This window comes from Hippichthys cyanospilos, chromosome 2 (assembly GCF_059441005.1).
Source record: "Hippichthys cyanospilos isolate Australia breed blue-spotted pipefish chromosome 2, RoL_Hcya_1.0, whole genome shotgun sequence".
In the NCBI taxonomy this organism is placed as follows: domain Eukaryota; kingdom Metazoa; phylum Chordata; class Actinopteri; order Syngnathiformes; family Syngnathidae; genus Hippichthys; species Hippichthys cyanospilos.
Window position 1 is genome coordinate 21,220,607 of NC_142370.1, and position 24,163 is coordinate 21,244,769.

The 24,163-nt window shown below is 40.1% G+C and overlaps 1 protein-coding gene across 2 annotated transcripts in view; it reads right to left on the minus strand.

Annotated features, from left to right (window-relative positions):
• The window catches only part of LOC148427834 (R3H domain-containing protein 1-like), a 37,493-nt gene extending 13,330 nt beyond the window's left edge, over nt 1–24,163 (minus strand). The window contains exons 1-17 of one of the 2 annotated variants that reach the window (XM_088437347.1): nt 23,907–24,163; nt 23,661–23,832; nt 19,711–19,867; nt 15,005–15,195; nt 11,689–11,778; nt 7,471–7,594; nt 6,891–6,969; nt 6,714–6,773; nt 5,964–6,104; nt 5,715–5,823; nt 5,468–5,563; nt 5,166–5,191; nt 4,868–4,921; nt 4,104–4,336; nt 2,575–2,844; nt 1,053–1,207; nt 641–757 (exon numbers count right to left, since the gene is read on the minus strand). In XM_088437347.1, coding sequence (XP_088293473.1) covers nt 641–757; nt 1,053–1,207; nt 2,575–2,844; nt 4,104–4,336; nt 4,868–4,921; nt 5,166–5,191; nt 5,468–5,563; nt 5,715–5,823; nt 5,964–6,104; nt 6,714–6,773; nt 6,891–6,969; nt 7,471–7,594; nt 11,689–11,778; nt 15,005–15,151 — 1,701 coding nt within the window. In that variant the 5' untranslated portion in view covers nt 15,152–15,195; nt 19,711–19,867; nt 23,661–23,832; nt 23,907–24,163. The remainder of the gene's footprint in view (nt 1–640; nt 758–1,052; nt 1,208–2,574; nt 2,845–4,103; nt 4,337–4,867; nt 4,922–5,165; nt 5,192–5,467; nt 5,564–5,714; nt 5,824–5,963; nt 6,105–6,713; nt 6,774–6,890; nt 6,970–7,470; nt 7,595–11,688; nt 11,779–15,004; nt 15,196–19,710; nt 19,868–23,660; nt 23,833–23,906) is intronic. The other variant, XM_088437354.1, reaches the window with a different exon arrangement.

A 24,163-nucleotide genomic window follows, 5' to 3' on the forward strand; every position in this document is an offset into this window, starting at 1 on the left:
AATAAAAAACAACCGACAGTAATAGTTAGGCGGCGTTACTGACAAGAGCCCATTAAATGCAGCATCAACAGCAGGCCAAGGTCAATGATGCGGGAAAACTTGGATTAAAAACGTTTTTTTTTTTTGTTTTTTTTTTAAACTTTAACCAGACATATAGCTTCGTTAATTAATACTTTCAATTTACAAGATGAGCAATAAATCAAGGATAAAAAAGAGGTAGTTTAAATATGAGCCCTTGTCTGTCGAGACAAGAGCAGCCAAAAGTCAATTGTAAGTATGCAAATCAATCTAACGTGACAATATGAGTCTTGTCTGATATGTTATTGTAAAAGCGGTATTTTTAGTCATGTATTATTCAGCACTAACATCTGGTGATGAATTAAATATTAATGGGCTTTCGACAGGCATAATTAGTTGTGAAAGCCACAAGAGTTTACCAAAACCAGGTCACAAATGAGGCCATCAGTTCTGTTCGGATTTAGTTTTTACCTTTTCAAAAATGTTCAAGGTGACATACTAAATTAAGCCCGTTGTGGCGCCTAATGCCTTAGAACAACGTGTTTATGACACAAGGAACAGAAAAATGATTACTTCGTAATCAACAGAGAAAAGATAATGAATCGTAAAATGAGTTATGTACCACAGTGTACTGTTGGTTAGCACAGACTGGCGGGAACTGAGGAGGAATGGAGAGATGGTAAGAGCCTGCTGAGTTGTGATCTGGCTCTGAGGACAGCTTGAATGGATGACACACCGTCTGAAGAGACAACGAAAGAAAAAACCAGTTGAGACCATATTAGGGAAGTCTGGTTTTAATGAATATAGACCACTTGCTAAGTCCCACCCCCTGTAAAGCTCTCCTCTGTAAAATGACAAATGCAATTTACAACAATTTGTGGGAGACTTAGAGGGGACTTCAAATGCATTTTTTTAACACATTGAAACAAGTCCCTGTCAAATTACCCCCCAAATATGTAGATTAAATGCCATATTGAGCTAAGCGGAGGATAACCTCTGTGAGGAGGCTCGGGGGGTTATATTTTTCCACCTGCCTGGGAGTGGAGGGAATTGATGTACTGGTGCTGGCTTGCAGCAGAGGTTGACTGCTGTAACACTTTCCCTTGATGCTGGCCCCTGCCGGCAGAGGCTGCAATGCTGGCTGGACCGTAAGCCACGGTGCCGCTGTTCAAACGAAAGAAAGGTTTTCCTGGTATAAGAAATTCAAAAGACAAAAGAATCGGGTGAAAGTTCGCACATGAGCCTCTATCATGCAAAAAAACAATTGTAGCGCACACCTTAAAGGCACCAACAAATAAAGCAGGGTGGTAAAAATTTTCCAGCCTTTGCTGTGCATGCGGTGGCCTCTTAGGGGCATTGTGGTATACAGGATGTATGCATATGTTAATCGACTAAAAGATGAGAACGTTGACGGCAGAACCACTATAAATTTTCACAAGAAGGGAAATAATGAAAATATATTTTTAATTGTTTTAATAGTCTTTGTTCTAATGACTCCACATTTACCTTTATCAGAACTATTTAATTCTGGAGCCCTGCTTAATGGCATACTTTTTAAGACATCACCATTTAAGGCTTTTAATAATTCATAATTTATTACCTTATTTTAAGAACGCTGCATGCCCATGCTGCAACCTGTCTGTGCAATTTTGTGCATTGCCAATTTGAAATATGTGCTGGTTGTGCAAAATGGAAATTTAAATCAAATTCATCATTAAAATAATGAAGAAATTGGTTGATTGGAATTGAAATTGAAATTATCTTTCGCTGCAGCGCTAAAACCAACTGTGTGCAGTAGAATCTGTAATTCTGCCCATAATCAACAATACTGAAAGAAAGCAACAAGTTAATTGGAAACTAGCAGCAGCAAACTTCAATTTATTTAAAAATTTTGACGCAACTTGGGCCGCTGCCATCCCTTCTAAATGCTTGCAAACGGGAGGTTGAGAGCTACACCCTGTAAGTGTCAAATTTTGCCCATGTTGGGCTCACTTACCGCCATTCAAATGGAAATATTGTCAATTTTGTTGAAAACCCGATGTTTTATCATATGTCCCCCGATTTGTGCATTAAAACTTCAAAAGGCAACTTGGAAACGGAGGGCAATAAAAAGTTTTGTGTTGACACCCCAAAACCACCGGGTGGCGCTAGGATGATATTTGCAAGCCTTTCAATAATTGATTTTTCAATGATTGACTTAGCCTGGACTCCCATACTGCAAAAGTCTTCAAAAGTCATAATACTCTATGACATAATAAATATTCAAATTTCATAAATTTACAGCGTAGTTATTTTTGCTATTATCACATTTTTACAATTTTTGTACATGAAGGCATAGGCCTTCTGTAAATATATATATATATATATATATATATATATATATATATATATATATATATATAGTTGAAAGTAAATACTGTATATATTTATATTTGACGATATTATGACCCTTTCAAAGTCAGCCCAAGTTGGGAGATAATAAAGCCAGGCTGGTGAAAAATTCCCAGACACCCAGGGGTTAAGCACAACATACGCTACATAAATGAACACGGGTACCTGTCTGTTGATTCACTAGAACACTATCAGGTGGTATCCCCGAGCCCTCCAGTGACATCACATAATAATTTGTGGCATCAGCAGAAGGCGTTGGCTGTGACGGCACACTTTTGATCACGTCAGGGAGTGCTGAGCCTTTGGTGTCTGCAGCTGGATGGATTAAAGGCATGCCAGGGATTTTGGCTCGTAGAGAAACTGAAACGGTGAAAGGACGATGGGTGCGGGAGAGCGAACTGGATGAAGAACCAATGCTACTGCATGATTCTGAACCTAGAATGACAAAACAAAGCGCAGAACACAATCTTGAAAGATAGCGATTCCATTGTCTTAAGCTACGATCGGCAGCATGACATAACAATTGACTATCGATGGGGGTGATAAAAGTAGACAGTGGTAATTGAGCAGCAGATCTAACTCATAGCCTAATAACATACAGTAGTTAGCCTAATGACATACAGTAACAGTGGCTGCATGGACTCTTGAGGGAAGCCTTGAAGAAGAATTGGTAGCTCTGCTCCATCTTTGTTTTGTCCTGGTGTAATTATATGCTGAGCAAAATAGAAAAGAAGCAGCTTCAGTGGCCATTGGTCTTCCGAGAAGTGGAACAGGCTCTTGGTTATGTTGGTTCTAACCAAAAAGTTTTCCACCCTGGGAAATAAAACTCAACCTTCAAAGATTTTAGAACAGTGAGGCTATTTCCTCGATTTTTAGGCAGCAGGATTTGATACATACAAGAAGTCAGTACAGGTGTCAAAATAAATCCAAAACTAAAAAAATATCAAATGAATTCTTACTTAATTTGATAGATTGTTTAGAGACTTGTCTAACAAAAAATGTCCAAATCCTGATTTACGTCTCAAGTTAATCGAATTTCTGCAGTCAAATGAAAAAAAAAAAAATCTAGCGTAAAATTATTTTTGTGGGCCAATCAGTTGATAAATCGATAAGTAGAGTATACTACTTTGAAATATTGAATCGCACAACCCCTTTAGACAGTAACACACAGATAGATTTAAAATAGATTCATGAATGTTGTTTGAAGGTTACTCCCTCCAGTATCTCTTTAACACGTAAAATGTATGCTCTACAGGGTTTGGACACCTATAGTTTTTGGTCCCTATCTTGCGTCATGTTTCAAATCAAATTAGTTTTATTGCGGATTTCTTTAAACTGGCAGACAAAATGTTACCTCAAACAGCTAATGCTATCATGACCTTTAATTATTTTTTTGCTACTACCGTAATGATTTTCATTCATAAAGGGAACTAGGCCCATCCTACAAGCTTGATTGTCCATTTGCTCTCAGCTTCACAAATGCTTGTTTTTCACCCACATACAGCTCGATAGTTTTTACTTTGGTTGTCTTCACCAACCAGTGTAAATGTAGTCTTAACCTAAAACAGTCTAGAGTCCATTTAGTGAAATGTAGTTTTATGTTGCGCATCAGTGCAGCAATATCAATTCATATAGTATGAATTGTTTTTGTCAGAAGCTGAAGTAATTTGTTTGAACAAGACTGTCTTTCTTGCCTGTTCTAGAAAGCCTCCCGGTGCTCTTACTGCTTGCGGTGCTGTCCCCTCGTGCCAGGCTGGGGGTAATACCGCTGAAGCTGCTGGCCTTGGTGATAACAGGCCGCGGGATAAGGCGGTTGGAGCTGTCCGAGCTGTCAGTACTGCTCCATGGTCGGGGCTCGTCGTTCCGTGGCGGTGCGTCTGTCTCGGAGCTGCTCTGCCAACTGCCGCCTGAATGTGTAGCCCTTGACCTGGTCAGGGTTAAAGTCATTCTTCAAGCCAGCATCAAGAAACCATGAAGGCTTTTAAAACGTCTAGGCTTGTAAGCATAATGTCTGTATCTCGATTTTAACATTATGTTCCAAGCACATGGACAAGCCACTCACAAGTGCATCTAGGTCTTCTTTAAGTTTCTTTTTTCTGTTTTGTGCTTACTCATTTGCAAGTTTCTTCCATTGTAATAGTGCCCTGAAATTTTTGGGTCTCATTTGAATCTAAATTTAATACCAAACAAGCTTGCAGTTCCTGGATTCATTATTTCCTTATTACTCACACTAATGAATGATTAGTGGGCTAAATGACGTGAAGTGATTAACCATTATCAATCCATGCAGGCTGCTTTTTACAAGGATGAGCAATCTAGTACTAAAAAAAGCTTTTACAGAGAAGCCGCCTGGCAACAATTTAAAATTTTTAGATCAACACTCCCCTTGGCTGAAATTTGTATTTAAAAATGCAGAGACTCATGGGAGTAGAGGTGTGGGGTGGGGTTCAGACTTTACCTGAAAATTTGCCGCCTATGCTGAGTATGTGTACATGCGTCTTCATCCTGAGTACTGGAAGGAAGAAGGATTGGAGGTATTAGTAGCAAAACAAATGCTATACACAAATGAAGACATGAACGGCAACTGACAGAGTAAACACAATTAAGCATACTGCAAAATATACAATGACGCCATCCATATCAAAAAGAAGTTTCACTTGACATTATTGAAGGATATTGTTCTGGAAATTATTCTGGTGAGACTCGTTATCAAAAAGTAATTTTAGTCATGATAATACATATATTTTGTAACCTACCTTTGATCCAGTATGAAGTCATCGCCCTGTGAGTGAAAATGAAATCAGATTATTTCAAGCTTATGCAATAGTATCAATGATCTTGATAATTTCATCATAAATGTCAATTTTACATGTGGTGTAATTGGTGGCGTATCTTCAAAAACATCAAATCATCTCTGCTATCACAGAATTCATTTAAATACTTAATCCAACACTGTAATTGCTGAAAAAATGGAGTGAATTTGCACAAGAATAGATTTGCGTGTAGATTTGTGCAGCATGATCCCCTCCCCCATCCCGCCCACACACGGAGAGCTCACATCATGTGCAAATATCCTTTCTCTGGCTCGCTGGTACTCCTCCTCCCTCTCCTCCATCGATTTGCTTTTCTTGTCTGCTTTCAAACGCATCCGACTCTGGCAAGGACATAGCATACGCACGTACGCACGCACACCCACACCCCGCTTTTTAGCAGCTATACCAAGGATGCCAGATTGTCCCACTCGTACCGACATGTCACAAATGAAAGTGACAGCTTGGTGGTGGCAGCAGGGTGGGAACACCTACCGTGCTGTCGTCGCGATCAAAGCTGGAGTTGTCTCGTTTAAGAATGTACCGTTTCTGGAAATCGTCTGCCCTGTCATCCTTGATGTGCTCTGAGAATTTCTGATCAGGGCTGTCAGTAGGGAATTTTTAACCGTTAAGGAGGCGAGCTTCATTTCAGGCAGATGTTGATAGCAACATATGCTAATCAACATGGGGGCAAAAAAGCCCCACATGTTTGTGACGTGTGACAATCTGTGAGAAGATGCTCACATTCTCGTGTTGGTAGTTTTGTTGACCACGACTGATTTTCCAGTAAGGTCCACGTTGTGGTCCATGCCGAAATAGGCAGCCACGCGGTGTAACAACATCCTGTGGTAGGACGTCATAGGCGGGAATGTTCTCTTCTGACTTCTATAAGGAGAAAGAGGGAAGGGGGGTTATGTGAGCACATCTGAGCAAACAAATTTTTAGCACTCAAATGCTGACCCTTTTCTTAAGGGGAAGTCCACCTAAAGAATGTCTTAACAATTATACATTCAACTCATTTATACACAGCTTTCTGATTATTATTAGGTTAGTGGGAGATTGATTAATCGGGAAAAAAACACATTCTTTTATTCATCTAATGGGGCAGTCATTTTGCCTTTTGCTGCTGACTGAAAATGGTACAGTTGCTCAGGACTTAGGTCATGACCGATGAGGGCACACCGGTTTTCTGAGTTTGGTCATGTGAGTTGCAAGTTGAGCCGTGGTTGGTTGTCACCTGACTCCTAAGTAACTGTCATGTCATTTTCAGTCAAAAACAAGTGGCAAAAATGACCGACACCTGAGATAGATAAGAAAGTGTAGGTTTTGCTGCTTAGTTTAAACTATACAAGATAATAATTAGAATACCATATTTAGACTAGTAGGGCTGCAAAGAGCATAATATTGGAAAGAAAACCGTTGGGTTTAAATCTTTAAATTGGTGCCAAACACTGGAGAAAGAATATATTGGATGACGCCAGGAACAAAGCTTACTCATTATTGCTGATGAAATCCAAGATGTCTTGCTCAAGCTTCAGCAGGATAATTCGGTCCCTAAGAGAATAATACAAAGTCTTTTGGGGTCTTTGACCTCACAACGAAATTTTCTTTGCTAATTAAAAAAGTGACATTGAATCATTTCCACCAACATGTCAAGAAGAGCATACTTACCTTGGGTTGCTCTTCAAAGTGTTCACTAAAAACTGATGAAGATCTATGCCTGTAGAATCAGTGTAGTCTTGACTGGAATCTAATCAAAGAAAAATCAAGTCACAAGTCTTTTGAGAACTTATTCATAAAAGCCCATGATTGATTTAAAAAAAAAAAAAAACGTGATCCTATACCGATTTCCAAGTCATTTTCTTTCGATTGAATTTAAATTTGTGCGACTACATCATCAGAGGTTCAAAACAGAAAAAAATTCTCACTCAGCAAACTATAGTGGAGCAGTGACCGAGAAAGCGTCTGGGACCTATAATTGGGGCCTTGCCTCATCAGTGATATTCCTCCACAAAAGGGTGGCGACTACAACCTTGTGGGAATCCATATAATTGCTTTACACTTTCAGCTCACCGCAATTAACTGAATCACACTAATTATCTACCCATCACAAGACATGATTGAAAATGGAGAAGCTCTTTTGGGCAAATGAGAGGATTCTTTGACCTATCAACACATACACAAAGTAAGAACACATAAAGGGTGTCAGTTGTGAGAGGGTGGCGAGAAATGTACACTTCTCTTTTCTCACCTCTGCACAGCATTTTTCTCTGCATTTTGTCTGCTTTGTTCAGCTTGTCGCAGGCCACTTCTTTCTGAGCCTGGTTTTGCGTGGCGCCATCATCCTTTTGTAACATCCGAAGGCAGAATTCATCCTTAAGTAGGGAACAACAAAGAATGAGTTCTTCCATCCTATGAGCACGGTGTTTAAATAGTCATTGTATCTTCAAGAAGAGTGCACAGAAGCCTGATAGCTTGTTACTGGCATATTATGGAAGAGTTCATATCAAACAAGCATGATAATAGTTTTGGAGGGTAAATTAAGCTTTCACCGTTCTTGTCATCTTGCCAACCTTTCAAGGTTAAGTCAAGAGTATTGGGCTCAAAACAGGCAAATGTTGAAGACACTTCAAAGAGCCTGATGGTTTGTCACCCAAACCGGTCTCCTTGATGGTAATGATGTGCTCGCAACCATGAATTTCAATGGCGATAGCTATTAATCATCCGGATTAGCATGTTTTTATTAAACCATCTGAATAATACATGAATTCTGTTCCCAAATTAAACAAAACAGCATATTTCATTACTTAAAATTCAAGAGCGGGAAGAGTTAGTAGTAATTCCTCCCTAAAAGTTTAACCAACTGCTGCAATCTGACTGCAAGCCGGCATTGGGTGTATTTATTTATTTATTTTGGGGGGGCTTTTATTCATTCCTTTGTCAGAATGAATAAAAGGCAGCCTTGGTTAACTCAATCTCTGGTGTTCTTTGCCACAAAGAATAGGAGCAGCCTCTGATTAGCTTTTCAGGAAATTCTACTAAAAAGCTTACCAACACACATACAATTTATAAGACTGGGTATTAAAATGTAAGTGAGAGGCTGGTGACCAGGGGGTGGAAAGGATGTAAAAAACAAACAAAAAACAGAAATAATATTAAATAACATGAAAAAATAAATAAATGAATTGACCCCTCAAAGTGAAAGTAATTGAGGTGGAGTGTTGCCTTGGATAGTTAAGAAGCTGGGAATATTATAAAATGCAATGAGCTAATAAGAGGTGCTACAGACAAATTGCCCATGTAGAATTCTGAGTACAAGTCAAAGTTTGAGTACTGCTTGAGCGACAGCATGTTCCTGTGGTTCCCTGTCAAAGAAACAATAATAATTTTAAAAAAAAAAGCTGGCAAAGAACCAGTGGCCATTGCTGCTCAATGCCACCCCTGTATCACATGGAACCCACTTGGTTGATGAGCAAGCTGTCGTGAATTGCCTCATTTCTTTTCTGACACCCATTTACTTCATGAAAAAAAGGAAAGCAGAAAGAAAATGATGGCCCTCTGAATGACTAATGAACATGCTGTCAGTCTAAAACAAAAACTACAGCGTGTATTCAAAGGCCCTTGACTATCAGGCATTGATTTGAATTGACAGCCAGGCATACAATCTTTGGGCGGATGCTTTGTTTTTCAGATTTGGAGAGCCTATGGATCTATACAGCCTTTTGTTTGCACTCACAGTTTGACAATGAGTGACAGCGATGTCTAGTGACAACACTGGTCAGTTTATAATGAGCTACAGTTTCACAATCCTTGGCTCATGCAGGAAAAAAAACATTAAATAAAATGTCCAACAAGGGTGTTACTCAAGTTACAGTCCTTTAAAGTGTAAATAATCGAAAAATTTGAATCAAATAGGATTCATTTTATTCAGACATTATAAGAATGACGAAAAGATCAGACCTCTTGGAATGGAAAGGAAAAGGTTTTTTAATAGAAGAGAATAATGGAATAGAATAAAAACCCTTTATTGTTATTGTATAGCTAGTATACAATGAAGCTGGGAATGGAATCTGGGTAAGCACCAACACGTTTACCACACATTCACAGAGTGCGTGACATTTTTTTTATGTGTGACATCCCTGTATCTAGATTTACACTAGGTTCTAATTAGAATGGTCCTTGTCTCATCTCTCAACACAGTGGAAACTCGATTAGCAGTTTTAACACAACCCTTTTTTTCAGTATCTAACAGGGGCCTCAGTTTTTTTGTATGTTTTTTTTTTTTTTGGGGGGGGGGGCAGACGTGCAATGAATAGACAGAGAGAATGTGCTGCCTTTCATCTACTCCATTATAGTAAAACAACCAAACATCATTCAAATGTCATGAGAAGAGCAGTCAGTGCTTCAAAATAAACTGCATTTAACAAGTAGTGAGTGTATGATACTAACAGCCTTGGTAAGCTATTATTTTGAAGTGCCTCCCGGAAACATGGTTGCAACAATGATCTACTTGATAATCTTTTGTTCACAGAGAGCAGCAAGGTAAGATAAGGTAAGATAATGTAAGATAAGGTAAACAACAATTTACTTGATAATCTTATGCTCGAAGAGAGCAGTTTAGACTTTTGACTTGACTTGCAATGTTATCCCGGTCCATGCTGTTTGTAGGTAAGAATGTATATTATGCACAGAATTAATGCATAGCGAATGGCATGCTAAGATAAACTAGGTAGTGCGCTAAGCACCATAATAAGAGCTTGTGTAGGGGAAGGGGGGGCTTGGGCGATGGGTGATCCATTTAACTTCACACAAAGTCTGGTTGGAACCACTTTAAAGAGGACAATATCTAGCTTTGAACAGCAAAATAGCAAGGCGATGTCTGGTTTACATTTCAAATGGGGCAAATACAAGATGAGACACAAAACTGGAAACACCAGCTTTTTATCACACTTTGCAATATTGCTTCCTTTACTCAGCAAGACATCAATTTGGGATCTTCCGTAGGTACTTTTTTTTTTTTGGAATGCAGATTAATCCCAAGGATTTAAAGCAACCGCTTTTATTAAACAAGAATGATATAACATTATTAACAATAATCATTATGATTACAGTTAATATTTTAATGCATCTGTCGCCTTTTTTTTTCTATTGGAGTTTGAAACGTCTGACTCCAACTGAATGTACAATATGTCTCTTCCTCATGTAAGCAGCTACCAGAGACTTGTGTCATATTATACAATGACAGCATACCTACCAAGTGGTTTGTTAGCATCCTTAATCAGCGATTGAAGATGCTTCTTTAATTGGGGTGTGTTGATGTTGGTAGCTATGTAATGGAATAGCAATAATTTGGAATAAAATAGAAAACTTCAAAATAAAAGCCTGATAAGGCTATCACATTGAGATCCATGGATTACTGTGTTTGGAGTGTTTACTTGGGAATTAGCTAAGATAGTGCATTAGTGGAATGTCATGTTATGCTGTTGGAGCTTCTTTGGCATGTTGATGTGCATCAAATAAAGATAAACGTTAGATAGATTTCTTTGAAATCCTCGGCTACTTTTTTTCAAGTACCCCACATTACTCAAGGACTTGTTTCACCCTTTGTCGCTGATATCCACCCATACATGCAACTTACATGAATGCCTGACATGACGTGACCTCTTTCTTTTCCTCCTCCTCAGACAGCGAATGCGTAATGTCAATTAAACACACCACAAACATTTTTTCTTACCCTGCCCCCCCAGTGTAGCTTGACAAAAACAGCCCCACTCAGAGGCACCCCCACCAATAACCATGGCGAAAGAAAAAGCAGGAGTATTCAATTAGGGCACTACATAGCACTCGGTAGGTGATGTGCGGAAATTGCAATTTCTTCACATGATTGATGGTGGTAATACAAGACGTCGTGGGAGTGCAGGCAATGAGAGAGCGCAGTGGGAATAACATTGCCCTCTGGTTATGGGGCACAGTGCTGACTGGCTAAGACGAGCACACCTGTGTGTGTTATGTGCATGTGCATGTGTGTGTGTGCGTGCGCACGAAGGGGCATAAATATACCATTAGCGGTGAGTGGCATTTAATGGAGTTTAAGTTTGATCTGGAGCGGTGTGGGCAATTGCTGGGGGAGTCTTTGCCTGGTTGCAGTAAAAATAGTTGAATTTACAAATTACCTTTGAGCTCGCAGTTAGTATTTTGATGATGTGATGCTTTCACCAGGCTGTACTGGTCAGGCATTCTATCACAGCTGTCAGAGGAAGGCCGCTAATAGTTCGCTGGAGGTCCGCCATCTCAGTTTTAATGAGATGAAATGAAGAAATCATCCTCGGTCAGCACTTCCCACAAAGCTACTGTATGTGTGACTTGAGGTCACAAAGTGTCAGGTCATGTGCAAAATCGCATGTGTGTCCAGCTGATGGGATGACGAATGGAGTCAAAGAGGTAATAGATACCCTCAGGGAGTTTTTACCTGAGGTGCGGCTGAAGGCTCAAGAATTGGACAAGCGAAGGACTCCTCATATATTGCCAGGCTTCGAATAAGTTTTAGCCTGGGCTTAGGCTGTCAAGGGAGGTGCAGGAGCAGACAGTTAAAACCATACACACAAATAAGTAGCAGCCACAAGCGACCCCCACAAGCGAGCAGAACAAAAACAGGCTGCAAGCAAAACTTGTCTTTGGGGGGTGGGGTGCAACGGGTGTTGTTTCCACAGCGGTTGGAGTTTAAGTGACTCAAGTTTTTGATGCCAAAAATTAACCACATATTTTGATCAAAACTGAAGTTTTCATCCCCTGAACTATGGTTCCATTAACTGTCCTTGGAAGAACATAAAAGCAATGCAACAAACCACCACAGCCTTTAAAAGGAGCATGTTGATGCCTCTCAAGACAAAATGCAATGAGATCACCTGCAGAGGTTATTAGATTTGTCAATAGTGTATTCTTAACACGTGCAGCTTTAAATGTTCTCCAGGCAAGCAATGCAAATGCTTTATTTTGAAACATGCAAGGCAGGTGGGTCCGTACCTCAAAGTACTTTTCAGGTAGCAAAACGAATGGAGGTTTGGGTTGGAGGGAGGTATGTGAAGCAAAGTACACAAGAAGTTCATTGAAACTACAGACCTTTGGGAGTAAAGGATGGTTGTATTTAAAAGGAAAGATTTTACATTAAACATGACAGGCCAACATTTTGTGCCTCTGTGACTCTACAATGAATTCTTCAAAAAAGGAAGCCCTACCTACTATTTCCAAACCTCAAGAGCACTGATTGCAACATTCACAAGTTATATGGAACCTTTACTAATTTTTGCAGAGTATATAAATATGACACTGTAGGACAATAACTTTATAATACAGTAAGTGCATTTTTTGAAAATTGTGACAGCGAAATTCAGTGTCTACCCACCTCATACAGATAAGGCGTTTAAATAAATAATAACAACATGTAGTGATCAAGGTGAAAAGATGTTGTTATTTCCAGGGCAAAAATCTTTTAGAATGTGTTTTATGTGACAAATACTTGTCATCGGACAAGGACAATTTGCAGTGGCAGTGAAGAGTCACTCACTCCCACAAACGCTGACAATACAGAAAACAAAAGCAAAATGGTCGAAAGCAACTTGGGTCAGTGCTGCACTTTGCTTTGAGCTACGTTTTGCCATTATGTGAATCAGATTCTGAAGCTGAGACAGCTGCCTCTATGTTTAAAGCACTAGTGCACAGAACTAATGTCCCATCGTAGCATATGCTGAGGAGACAAGGTAAGAAAGGTAGCAAGTGACCTAGGAGAAGCCGTCTCAGCATCAATTGTAGCAGAACCCTGTAGTGTCTGCTAATCCCAACATGAAAATCTATCCTTCTCGCCTGTCCTCCATAAATCAAAAGGACCCCCACACTGAGCTCAAGGGCCTAAAGTTGCAAAAAAAATTGAAATGTGACCTACAGCACCCTTTTCTATATCAGGTTAAATTGAAAAGGAGGGGCAGGTGGGCAAGGTGGGAGCGGGCTGGGATTTCAAGTGCACACTACACCAACTAATTGAGCGATATGCGGCCGGTGGGGAATGAACAATGCCAGCAGGAGATAAAGGAATGGAAATGGGGAAGAGGGAAAGGGCTGAAGTCAGCAAAAGTAGGGCGGCCACCAGCCGAGGATGAAGCTGCAGAGCTGGAGGCAGATGGTGGCAAAGTCACGCAGTTTGCCTCCTTTCTGCTGTCTGAATGCTTGCTGCCTCTCTCTCTTACACACACCCACACACACACACGCACGCACACAACTTGATCATGCACCAATTAGCTCACCCGTTTTTTTGTCCTTATCCCATCTTGTCCCGACTACTCCCACAATTAACAGAACAATATATTCACCTGCCCTTTGCAGACAATGATAGAAATGGCCAACCAATAACAGGTCTTGTGACCTCAGAATCGTCATTCATTTTAATCTATAAATTATAATCTCAAAAATTCATGAATTTATATTTGATACAAATTTCAAGATGAGTATATATCTGGATACTGTATAATAGAAGTCGGTTGGATGTATCCAACTTTGAACAGGTGACAAACTTGAAAAAATTTGGATCAGAAAGGACAGTAGGACAATTTTTTTTTTTTTTTTTTACCCCCTTCAAATAATTTAGATTTTCATTACAGTTTATTGTTTGCTGATGACCAAGATGGCACTGCCACGACTGCATCAAACCTTTTCCCTCCGTGAATAATAATTGATCAAAACGAATAATGCTAAAGGGAAGCGGATGTCTATGAAGGTGAAAAATGATGATCTAGATTTTGGTGAAGTCTGCGCTTCAAATGCAGTCAAATGAAGAACATTTGTTTGTGAGTGAAAAACAGGTTTATTTTTGTTTAGATAGCATATCAACCTCCTCCGATGATGCCTTTGAGCTGAAAAGGAGACTGATCAGGCTTGGTGTCCAGAAAACTTTTAAACACATGAGTGAAATGATGAACTACAGTTTTTTATCTAAGGATTATGAATTATGGTTTGTAGGGATGTCTTGTTCCCGAGATTGGAAATCAAGCATGAGCAAGTAATTTCTGGATTTCTTGAAATGGTGAGGGAATTTTCAAATTCTTGTTCATTTGTATGTTGATATTACAGAGGGACACAGATATTGCCAAAAGAAAATAATTATACTTTTTAAGGTATTGCTTCAAAGCCAGAGACACTGGAAATAAACACAGCCAGTCGAGGAACAGTTTGGTAAATGCCTGAACATGACGTGGGAGTGAACTTAGTGATGTGTGAACTTAGTGAAAACTAGTGATGATGTCTGCAGGTGGAAATATACTAGGTTTGCATGATGAGCATTTCATGTGGTGGAGAGGATAGAGCTACTTTTGATACAACTAGTATAATAATCAGCCAACCATCAGCCAATGTCGCTCAATTCATTGCCTTGGATGACCAAAGGTCCGTGGTAGAAAATGTTGATTTGGTCATCTCTTGGAGGGACTAGACTAAAGTATGGCATGGCAGTCACTTTTTAATCATTATTTCTGTTACGGCTCTACCAACAAGGAGTTATGTGACAACCTGAAACTTTTTTTCAACTTTGTGAAAGATAAACATTGCAACTTGTATCACTTAGGATTTAACCAAAACTATTTGGATAAGGTGCTGTTAATTTTTTAACAGCTATACCACGACAATAAAGACAAGGATTAATGACAACTTAATGACAACTATCATTGATTTTCTTCAGGCTATGAAAAAGTAAGTGCTATTTTGGTAAAGTGACTACTACTCACAATGGTCTAATTTACCTTGGCTTCAAAGGTGGTGCCGCTACCAGAGTTGCCTTTGCTGTTGGCGTCAAAAACTTCAGACAGGCTGGCATTATCTTTTGGAAACGACACAGCATCCACAGCCTTGGAGATCTTTGTTGTTTCAAACTCTGCTTTTTTAGACATTGTCTTGGCAAAGTCTCATTGGCAATGTTGGCCAAAAAAAGCACCTGAAAAACATGAATGAAGAAATAATGCAAAACGTAAGAGGCCACCTGTTTATTTCTTTAGGAAAAAGCAAAGCATATGTGGGACAGCATTTGATTTTGAACAATAATAATCTTAAAAATCCAAATGTATTTAATTTAAAAGACAATCACACGAAAACCAAATTCATATAATTACTTACTATATAGTAGATTGCAATTTCAAAAACTGATAAAACTGATATTTTGGGGGGAAAAAAATGCTTCACTTCAGTCATCATGTAGGTCATGTAGGTTTTGCATGTACTTGCATATATATACACACCGTATTTTCTGGACAAAAAGCTGGACCGGTATATAAGCCGCAGCAGCAAAAATTCAGCAAAAAAAACATATTTTGCCACATATAAGCCGCACTGGACATTAAGCTGCAGGTATATGGTGATAATATGAAACTTTAAAATATTCTTTTTATATTATATTTTTACACACACACACACACACGTATATATATATATATATATATATATATATATATATATATATATATATATATATATATATATACATTCACACACACACACACACACACACACACACACACACACACACACACTGTGTACCAGCGCGACTATCAACTAATGAGAGCAGGAGTCGTAATCTACTCCTGCCCCAACTCCTGCTTGTTACTCAGAAAGGGAAGTGCCGGTCTCACTCATAAAACAGGCTGCTGGATAGACAAAAGGGAGAGGAGGAAAGAGCTTCATTTAAGCATTGGAAATCTCTTACTTGATTTCTTTTGGGATACATTGGAATCTACAGCTTTCCCTAGCATTCCGGGGCCGCTATTATAACCTCAACTCTCCCCAATAATACAGGCACTTAAACTTGATTTCAACAGATGAGAAGGGATAACATTATTAGATTATTATTAACATTATAAGATTTTAAGTAAAGTTATGTTCTGCCGTAATACAGTTGACCCCCGAGTTTCAGCGTCCCTGTTCGAAGAAGGGTGCACCCAGAGTGCACTCTATGGGTCAGGGATCACTTCCTACACCAAGTGAAGGAGTTTAAGTATATCAGAGTATTGTTCACAAGTGAGCGTAGGATGGAACCCGAGATTGACAGGCGGATTGGTGCAGCGTCTGGTGTTCTGCGGACTCTGTACTGGCTTGTAATGGCGAAGAAAGAGCTGAGCCAAAAGGCGAAGCTCTCTATTTACCAATTGATCTACGTTCCTGCCCTCACCAATGGGGTGTGGGTCGTGACCGAAAGAACCTGATGCAAGTGGCCGAAATATGTTTCCTCTACAGGGTGTCCGGGCTCTGCCTTAGGGATAAGGTGAGAAGCTCGTCCATCTGAGAGAGGCTCAATGTTGAGCCGCTGCTCCACTGAGTTGACTTCAGTCAGTTGAGGTGGTTCGGGCATCTGGTTAGGATGCCTCCCTGCTGAGGTGTTCCGGACATCTCCCACCAGGAAGAGGCCACAGGGACGACACGCTGGATAGCCTATGTTTCTTGGCTGGCCTAGGACTGTCTGCGAATCCTTCCGGAGAAGCTTGACGAAGTGGCCAGGAAGAGGGGAGTCTGGGCTTTGCTTCTGAAGCTGCTGCCCTCGCAACCCAATCCTGGATGAAGCGGTAGAAAATGGATTGATGCATGAATGGACATTTATACAGGGTCGAGAAAAGGTCGGTGCAGGCTATGCCATACACGCAAGCAGAATCGTGTTGAAAGCAGTCTCAAAGTGGCCATTTCAAATAAAGTGATCACTTAATGTCCTGGCCAGCTTTACGTCATCTGCCTGTGAATGTCTTCTGGCAGTTCCTGATCAATGCACTTTCCATGCTTCCAAAATCCAACAAGTCTGTTCCTGGCTTCTTGTCTATGCTATTTCAAAGACTGTGCTTGAATTGAAGTGAATAAAAGGAGCCATGTCCATTGTCTATGAAGCTAGTCAGGGATGTTCCTGCCTACAACGGTGCAAACCGCCCATTTCAAATGATGCATCCATCCGTATATTATTGCAACCGCTAATCAGAAAGACCATAGGTGTGCTGAAGCCTATCCCAGCTGTTTTCGCGTATTAGGCGGGTACACCCTTAAATAGTTGCCAGCTTATCTCAGGGAACACAGAGACAGACAAACATTCTCTCTCACAAACACACTTTAGGACAATTCAGAGCATGCGGTTTCTCAACCATGCATCTTATGGGAATGTGGAAGGAAAGTGGAGTATCCGGGGAAATACAACAAAGGAACGGGGAGAACATGCAAACGCCACACAGGGAGGCCAGTGCTGGAACCAAACCTGCGACCACTGAACAGCGAAGCGGACTTGCTAAACAGGCCACCACAGTAACAGCCTTTAACTACGCATGTTTGGGAAAATATCAAAAGAAAACTTTACCCAAGCATACAGACCATGCTTTATGAGAGACCTGTGCTGTGCATGAAAATAGAGCCCTCTGATTTAATGTTTATGCAAAGGTTGTTTTTTTTGTGAAATTGTTGTACTGAATGCTTAAAAAATGGCATGTGAAAGTGTTTATAAAATTAACAACTTAAAAGGAACAAAGTGCTTTTCCTATTATTTCATAGTTTATTTGCTGTCATTTAGTATAAGTTCTAGTTACAACACAAAACATTTATGTATAATGAACCTGATGTTTATTATTACAGAAATTAGTTTATTGCTTTTGTTTGCTAATAAAATAACTACAACCACTACCTTATTTAAATTCACAGATGACGTATTCAACTCGTTCAATAAGAGTATGCTTTTGGGTACTATATTTATTGATCTCGGCAAGGGTTCTTCCCTGGGCCACTCCTCTTTTTGATTTCCTTCCTTGATGGTTCACCCTTGGAGAGAACAGATAAATATAAATATTTAGGCCAGTTTGTATTGTTTATTTACCTGTTATCTTATTTTGAAATATTTGCTTTTAATCTGGAAGCCCGCTCTGTATTTCTTGTTCACCATTTAGCGCTTAGCGATGTTCATGTTAACCAAGGTTGTTCCCTTCTTGGTTTCAAGAAAAAGGACTAACAGACTGACCCAATGTTTGAGTCCATCGTTGTTGACTCGCAAGGGGCATTAAGATGACATTTATTTTAAATTCATCCTTCTCAAAGTAATTGACTTGTAGCCTAATTTTCCACCACGTTTGTCTGCAGAGCAAATGTGGTGCTGGGATATGAGGCACACAAAAACACAGCCGGCAACCGTAGAGTTCGTCACTGAATTTCAATGACCTGTCAGTAGTTTGACAAAACCATCTCTTGCTGCTGCTTTACATTATTTTCACATTCTGAAAGAAAACAGCTTAATACTCCAGAGTGTTGCACATTCCTTTGAATATTTAGTATATTTTACTGACATTTTGATGGGTGAAATCTCCTGAGTTGCCCTGTTCAAAGATTTGCATTACTGGACAGATATTTTCAAGAGGCAGAAAATCAGTATTCTGTCTCTCTCAGCATCATTCATTCCACCAGACACATTTTTGCCTTGTGACGGGAGTGTCAACCTTTTTTGGGCTTCAGACTTTGATGCATTTTAATGGTGACACCTTGTTTCCTACAGTGAGGATAAATGTACTGTGTCTGTTTTGTTTAAAGGATAATCATGTCATCACTTGTTTTTCATTAAGGGAACATTCAAGAATTTGTTCTGAGGCAAATCCATTATCTTGTAAGCGATGTTGAAAAGGAAATTGCCATTTATTTGCGAATAACGGAGACTAACGGCTTCTCTAACCCAGAAGTACAACTGCAGCTGATGCACTCAGTGCAATGACTGCTATTTGCATTCATTCGTACAGGCTGCATGACAGGAAACCTCATGGCATATATTAAACAGTCATGGTAACGGCGAGGACTACGGAATGATTGTTTAAGAAGGTTGCTTATTTCCTGACAATCAGCAGTTCATGAGCCATTGTGTTTTTCTGCATAGTTAAAATTACAGCTGCAATGATTTATCATCAACTAATCAATATCCACATTTACCAAAATTATTTATTATACTTGATTAATCGTTTGACAGACTAGTTTCATTTAAAATGGTCCAACGCTTCAGTATTTCAGTTTCTCACCAGTAAACAGTTCTCAAAGTAAACACATTAATAATCTGTTTTGAAAAAATGTAATATTAGCTTGCGTTTTGAAAAAAACATGATCATTACTTTTGCCCTTTTTTGACATTACAGTCCTAACCAGCAACTCAACCTTAAGTTGCTTATGTTACGCTATTGCACTGTGAATTTGAAATAATGTCCTAGTTTTGAATGAAGGAAAGACACACCAAAAACTGTTATTTTTTTAATCAAATTTGAATAATCAACAAAATAACTGACAATTAAACCATTAGGAAAATAATCGTTAGTTGCAGCCCTGATTCAAACGTTTCACCTATTGGCTTTTAAAAATTCAAATATAATGGAAAAAGATATGTAGAAATATAAAAGTATAAAAATAGTTGACTAATGACTTGAACAATAACCTTATGAGACGTAAACCAAAGAAGACATACTTGGTGCGTAGCCAGTGGTGAAAGTCGTGGCAAAGGATGAGGTGGCTGCGGAAATCAATAAGGCCTACCGATCCTGTCTGAGACGTCCTGCCCATGCCTGCTTCAGCCGCTGTGCATGGCAACCAGGGGCCCCGACAGCCTCATGACCCCTGACGGCCTGCCATGGAGAAAAGCACGGGGGTTACATTTGTGGTGTTTTACAGATCAAAGTTAAGAGTGGCAGCAGTGACACAAGAGTCAGCAGATTTTAAGCATTGCGAACAGTGCGATGAGTGAATATTTTTGGCCCCTTCGTGCCTAAGCGCCATAAATAATGAATGAACATGGAGATGGGAATGCAGCTCAGGCAACAGCAAAATAAGACATTCAGAAAGAAGTGAGGAAAGAGCATTTCTGCATGAAATAGCCTGTGCCATTTGGTGGAACATAATTGTCAAAATAAAAGAGACTCCTTTGGAGGTCAACAACAAGGTGGAAGCATTTGAGAAAAGATGTCTAAAAGTGGTAAAAAACAACAAAATGCCTTTATATTACCCCCCCCCCCCCCCACACACACACACACACATAAACACTTCTAATTTATATGTCCCAACGTCAGGTATGCAATGTGATTGCTCGTTTAGGGGTTTCCAAATGAGGCAGATAAACATCAGATTACAAGATGCTACACATTTCTCATTGCATCGCAACATCATTCACATGCTCTAATCTCCATCGCACAGAATGGGTGTGGCGCGGTGCCAAGGCTGGCACCCAATGGTGCCAAGGGCTGGCTGCTGTTCACACCACGATCTTTTGTTTGACCCTCCCCCTTTCAGAGCCCCAAAAGGTCAAGTGGAATCCCTGCTAATTCTATAATCTGCCTTCACATGACGCCGCTGCCGTCAACAGTGTGAGGCGATGATGGGTGGCAACTAAGGATGAAATGGTTTACGCTTCAAGTGGTAACATTTCAAACCACAATTATTATACATACAGGATGTGCCGTTACAGCAAACAAACAAGACTGGCACCAAACTTTGGAGCAGACAAAAAACATCAAAGAAATGGGAAACATCAAAATGCATATGTATGTAACAGTGTGAGGAAACACGACAAAAAGCAGCCCAGGAGACCGCAATTTTTTTTCGCTTAGGAAAAGGACTGGGGGCAATGTGTGGGTGTATTTAAAAATAAAAATCCAAATACTTTCTGTGTATAGCGAGAAAATTAAAAAAGTCACAGCACGGGACACCTAGAACAACATATCAATTATTTTTCCCTATTGCTGTAATTTTTTTGGACACTTAAGACAGCTTTTGTTAGTGCCATTTCCAGTTTCTAATGTCTTTAAAAGCATTATGTTATCATAATCATCTGGAAGGAAACGTCAACTCTAGTGGTGGCAAGATGATGTGAGACCTTCTGGTCCACTCATTTACACAAAGCAGAGGTTTTGTTACTCATGAGAAAGCGTTCCGAGAAACTAATGCTGTGATTGAAAACTAGACATGACACAAAAGAGGTAAAATTTGCAGTAACATCAACGCAGCACATCAGCCAGGCTTTGGGCGCTCCAGGAGATGGGACCGTGCAGCCGCAGTGTGGGCAGTTATCTTTGCAACCTCAAATTGAGACGATTATGTTATTTGTACACAGGGTGGCAGAAACATGAGTAAATGGTGCTATATAAGATTGGAATGTCACAGCTAGTTGAAAATGAATTTAACGTGTGAAATTCATTCATTTGTGCATCATCGAGTCACCTGCCGGTATTGACAGGGAGTGGTTCACTGATATTACAATCACAATAGCGCACAACAGCCGTAAAGTGGCTCCCTGCGGCCTCATTGAGTGTCACCTAGCCTCTTCACAACACATAAAATTGCCATAATAGCTGCCGCCTCACACAATGCACAGATTAGTCTGAGCCAAAATTGATCAAGTTTCAATATGACACTAATTAGAAAGCAAGGAGCGCATAGCTCATCTCACCTGGGTAGCAAGCAAATCTAAATAATAAATAACCAAAGACATTCAGATGATTGTAGACCAGCATCATCATGCAACCATGTCAGTTCTTACCTTCGGAAAAAAAATGTCCTGAGGGTGGCCAGAATTAATCATACTCGAAGCTCTTCGCGGACAACTCTCACAGCAAATTATGTCGACAATAGGCTAATGAGAAATATCTGTGAGGCATATAGGAGTGATGACACGCGCGCAGATGATTGGTGGTGGAGGTGAATAGTCAACATTTTGACAGTTATTTTTCCTTGCTCTTCACACGAGTGCACACACCTGCCTCCCTCATAATGTGACCTTTCACTCCCACACCTCCGCTCTGCTCTGCATGGGTCAGGACAATTGCCTGGGCTAAAACCAGCTCAAGAGTAGTAAAAGGACCCTCAATTCCATCCTCCAAGTTCAACTATGCCCGCAGCTACAGTGTGGGGAGAGTGCAAGGGTGAGACAAATTGTGAGCAAAAGGTGGAGGAGTCCCCATACTGATGAAAAAAAAGAATACATTTGCTAACAATGACTTTTTTTTCTATTGAAAAAAAAAAGAAAATAGAAATGTGGGGAGCATCAGCAAACAGCTCTGACTGTCCATTACTAGCGAGGCACTGTAAAACAAAAGAGCCAACACAAAGACAAAGCCCTGTGGGTGAAAGCGAAACATTAGCTTCTCATTTTTTAGTTACAATAAAAGATGGAAAAATATCCGACAAAATAAAAATCTCGATTATAAAAAAAGAAATCACATAGAGCCAATTAGCCACAGAGACAACTTGTACACGACATGGCAAATGCCACTTTCTATTTGGCACAGCACACATAACCTGGCTAATAAAATAAAACACCCAATAAACATCTAATTAGGATACTAATTCAGTTTTACACTTGTGGCAGTGCAACAAAATAGATTTTTGCATTTTGCTCAGCTGAGTAACTAATGTACCATTTCCGAGCTATTTCTTCTAATTGCAAAGCCAGGAAGGCATTGACGGGGCAGCCTGAAAGCAGTGTAGTGTAAAGCCAATGAAATGATAGCACTTTCATCCCCAGCTTCCCTTAATATCACGGCAGCGAAGCCAATGTCATCTTAAGGAAGTGCCAGAAAACGGATGGGTAAATTAACTGAAAAAGCATTAACGAGGCCCTAATTATGTGGCATGCTCTGCCTCCTAGTCGCATATGGTGATGCGAGCACAAGACGCTGCGGTAGAAGCGCAGGCAGCCAGCATTAATAAATTAGATTTGCAGCAGAGCATGTAGGTAATCCATTACCAATCCCAAAGGAGAACTTATTGTGAATATCAATTTGGGTAATTAAGGAAGGTGCAATAAAACAGAAAACTCACATGCAAGTCTTGCAGTTTTACTATACGGTGCCTCGTGAGAACCAAAGTGAAAAAGTCTGCACAGTCATTAAAAGTAAATTTGCAGTTGCAGAACCACAGTGGCTGGAAAATAAGAAAGAAAAGAAAAAAATCTAACTTCTTACTGTGTCTGGTTATTTTGCTGCCATGAAAAGAAAATAGAAAAAAAAAAACTAGCACGGCCAACTCTTAAGAGACGATGCAGCGCTGGCTGAGTTCACCGAGCAACACCATCTTCATGTGGCACAGGAAAACTCGCTTTAAAGGAGAGATTGCACCCTTGCTCAGTGACCCAAAGCACAGCCATCACAAAAGCAAAGCAAAAAAAAAAAAAAAAAAAAAAATTATATATATATATATATATATATATATATATATATATATATATATATATATATATATATATATATATATATATATATAAATCTCGTGTTTGCCTATGTTTGATTTTCTAAAGTATGCGCATTTAAGAATAGAAGAAAACAGACAAAAATCAACAAAAAAAAAAAACAAAGGCACGGTGGTAAAAAGAATCAGAATCGCACTAGCCTGAGACAATATTGAGAGGCAGGAAGCTGCAGGACCTACCTGCCTTCCATCCTCAGTGCAACTCAGCTCTTTAGCTTCCATTGTGTACAGGAGGCAAAATTTGCCGGAGAAGAGACTGGAGTCGCCTCCCGGCTCGCACCTACAGCAGCTGCCGGCTGCCTCCTGCACACTCACGCAAAAGAGTGAGCGTGTGAGATTGGGAGAAGGGGGTCTAAAAAGAAGAGGGCGAAGAGGAGTGGGTGTCAGAAAGAGGGAGGGGAGGATGCTGCGCAAGCACAAGTCTACCTGCCATAAACCATCAAGCCAGCCAGCCTTGGAGACAGCGCCAAATCAACAGCTGGTCCCCGTGTGATGTCAGAGCCCAAGCAGCCAGTCACAGCAGCCGAGGCCGGCCGGCGCTACGGTGGGCTGTATGAACCAAAGTCAGCGCCTAAATGGGTCTCTTCATTAGCTACTCTGCTTCAGGATGGAGGCGGGGGAGGCGGAGGAGGAGGAAAGGGCATGCGGGGACATGGAATAGATAGAATGGGACGGAAGAAGGA